The following is a 3,012-nucleotide window of genomic DNA, read 5'->3' as shown; positions in this document are numbered from 1 at the left end:
AAAAAAAAAAAAAAAAAAAAAAAAAAAAAAAAAAAAAAAAAACTCAGCGCGTCTCCAGCGAGAGAGCTCGGCCACCTCAGCCAGTGAGGAGTGGTGGGGGAATGAAAGAAAACAAGTTCAAGATGAAAAACATCTGCTACGTTTAAAAATATGAATCTAAACAACAGAAAAAAGGCAGCTAAATGTGGAGCGCACGAATCATGCTTTAAAAAAAKAAATCACGTCAGCAGAAAAAAAAAATCCCGTCGTGATTCACTTCAGGGTCATGACGAACCGCGCTGCGTCGTGACTCCAAAAACACCCCCAACATTTTGGCCCCTGCGCGCGCTCCACTTCCCCTCCATACAACAGACCCTGAATGCCAACTAAATCATCCGCGCCGAGATTGCGGAGCTTTTTCTGGGTTTGCTCTAATTGCCCGCCTCCAGAGAGGAGAGGAGGCGCGCGCGCGTTTGTGTGTGTGTTTGTATGTGCGCGCGGGAGGAGAGGGTCGGTGCAAAAACACAAAGTGCGCATCATGACTCCCTCCTTCTCTGATGGTGCGCATTGCTTCAAATCTATTTGTTACACGGAATGTAGACATTTATGTTTAAACTCAGGCACAGGCCTGTTGGATTAATTCATTTGGTCTAAAATTAAATTAGTATTTGAGAGAAAGAAAGCGGATATTTTTATTTTAAAATGTAAGTGACGCTTATTGACAATTTTTTTTTTAATTTACACCACGGCTCTTCTGGCAAATTTCACGTGACATGTTTTTTTTAAATAAATCGTAATGATTTAGAAAAACGGCCTCAGATATAGACCCTGGCACAGCTATGTGTCATACTTTCAGTTATTTTTATTGTTACTATTACCAGACTTGAAGTCAGTCAATTTGGAAAAATGCACCGCATCTGTCAAAATAATGTTTTTGTCCGTGTCTGTGTCTGTTAGCAAAATATCTCATAAAACACTTGATGGATTTTAATAAACTTTTTAGACAGTAATCATTGGATGTGCATCTACAACTGATAACCCTTTGGGGTCAAATTGACTCARGATAAATCCTACAGCAAACCAACATTAAAAAACTCAAATATATCTGCAACTCAGTCAGTTTTACAAATACTGACCTACAATTTGGTGTGTTAGTCGCTGAAACTGATCCCCATCATATGGTCTGAGCATTAACATGTTGTCCAAGTTCTTTGTTTAAATAGTACCTTTAATTATTTGGATTCAACTTAGTCTGTCTGTTAGCAAAATACATCCCGAACCACTAAAAATCCTTTAATTAACCTTTCAGGAAACAGTCATTAGATATACAACTGATTAATTATTGGAGCGAACACCATTCAAGATGGCCTACATTCCTTTTGAAAACACAGAAAAGGTTGTAAATTAGTCARTTTGACAAAAATGTGCTTAAATTTGTGGATGTACATCAAGTAATTTATAACCCAGTTCAATTAGGATGCCAGCTACAGATATTATTCTAACCCAGTCAGTTTAGCTAACATTTGGTGGGCGATCAGTTCTACAAAAAAAAAAAAAAAATGTTGGGCCATTTTTTTTTATTAATGAGAACACCATAATGCAAATAAACCCTCTGGCAAATTGGAGCAGTGATCTTTTCCGGTTCCTGCTTTATTTCCTCATGAGGTTTTTACATTTTGTTCTGGCAGGAAGTCTTGTTGTTATCCACCTCCCCTGAGCTAAAAACTGGAGCACATCCTTGTGTTTTTTTTTTCTTTTTCTGGACACTATAGTGTCAGCTTGTGGGATGAGCGTGTACAGTAGCTGCTCCACTGACGCTCCCTGTGGGGCTGTTCCCCATTTAAAATGTCACTTAAAGGTCACAGGTTGAGTCGGGAAGAAAGGCAGARGGTGTAAAAGAGAAAAATCACACATGGCTTGTTTGATATCGACCTTTTTTTTTAATTAATAAAATGAATCTATGTAGCCTGTTGGGAATACTTACTGAGCAAGCAATGGAGTGAGTAGTCTTATAAAATATAGTAAAACAGGTTAATTCAAAGGGATTGAACATCATTTCCTTTAAAATGAATMAAGACCACAGATGCCACAGTCATTCAATGAAATAAACAGAGTTTATTCAAGTTTAAATCAGAAGTTACAGCAGAGATCAACATTTCTGACAACACTGAAGCTGTTTTTTTAACCAAAATATGTCTTTGAAAATAATTCAGAAAGCACAGAATTCAACATAAGAGCACCAGTAAATCTAAACATTAAAAAAAAAACATTTTTAAATATCTACATTACAGATTACACATATAACCTTTCATTTACAGCACATTTCATTTGTTGTAATTTCAGTGTTTATATTCTAATCTCCAACATGTGCAGCTTAATTGTGTACATTGTGATCAGATGTTCTCTGGATGTCTGAACATGCTGTGGGATGCTTGTTTTGTCGAACTTGTTGGTGTTCAGTACTGTTTGATGAGCTTTCGTCTCTGCGAGGTCTTCCTCAGCAGATGTCTGTAGTCGTACGGATTGTCCGCAGTTCGACTTTCTGTAGAGGACATTCTGGGGACAGAACGCCTGTCGACGCAGGGGACATATCGTGCCATCAATGCCGACTTRAACATTATTTCTCCTAAGATTTTAATTGTTAATAGTCTTTCCACAAGACTGCTCTTCAAAAGAAATGTACTTTGTACATCAAGTATTTACCGCTTGTCTTTGGCAGGTTTGGGAAGTTCTGGTTCAGTTATGGCCCGCTCTCTCATCGGACGACTGGATCCTGCTGGTGTCTCCTCTGTGGACTCCCTCCGGTCCATGGACTGTCTCCTCTCAGGTGTGCCGTCTGACGTGTTCTCTGTGGTCATGGAGGGTTCTGACCTGCTGGTGGACAGGGTGTGATAGTACTGGTCATCTACATCCAGCTGTTTGCCTGGACTGGGAGCACAAACAAAGGGAGAAGGTCTTGGTGACGGCTCTGTCAATTTTATCAGTTCACAGCTAAGAAATATATATACAGCGGGTAAAATAAGTATTGAACAC

At 39.0% G+C, this 3,012-nt stretch overlaps 1 protein-coding gene across 1 annotated transcript; it reads right to left on the bottom strand.

Moving 5' to 3' along the window:
* Positions 1-2,074: 2,074 nt before the first annotated feature.
* Positions 2,075-2,977, bottom strand: LOC106515550 (myosin-IIIa). Its single transcript, XM_014005399.1, has 2 exons — positions 2,683-2,977; positions 2,075-2,550 (listed from the first exon to the last, which is right to left on the bottom strand). Exons 1-2 carry the CDS (start codon positions 2,835-2,837, stop codon positions 2,436-2,438), a joined length of 270 nt encoding a protein of 89 aa, XP_013860853.1. The 5' UTR covers positions 2,838-2,977; the 3' UTR covers positions 2,075-2,435.
* Positions 2,978-3,012: the final 35 nt, after the last annotated feature.

The sequence above is a fragment of the Austrofundulus limnaeus genome, unplaced genomic scaffold (genome assembly GCF_001266775.1).
Source record: "Austrofundulus limnaeus strain Quisiro unplaced genomic scaffold, Austrofundulus_limnaeus-1.0 Scaffold30, whole genome shotgun sequence".
In the NCBI taxonomy this organism is placed as follows: Eukaryota; Metazoa; Chordata; class Actinopteri; order Cyprinodontiformes; family Rivulidae; genus Austrofundulus; species Austrofundulus limnaeus.
The sequence above is the reverse complement of the archived record's forward strand: the minus strand, read 5'-3'. Positions and strand labels throughout refer to the sequence as shown.

What these genes read in the sequence shown, in the direction of transcription:
- LOC106515550 (XM_014005399.1), bottom strand. Translation starts at nt 2,837, where the DNA reads ATGACCACAGAGAACACGTCAGACGGCACACCTGAGAGGAGACAGTCC. An exon ending in AAACCTGCCAAAGACAAGCG is followed by an intron (nt 2,551 to 2,682) that starts GTAAATACTTGA and finishes CTGCGTCGACAG; the next exon opens with GCGTTCTGTCCCCAGAATGT.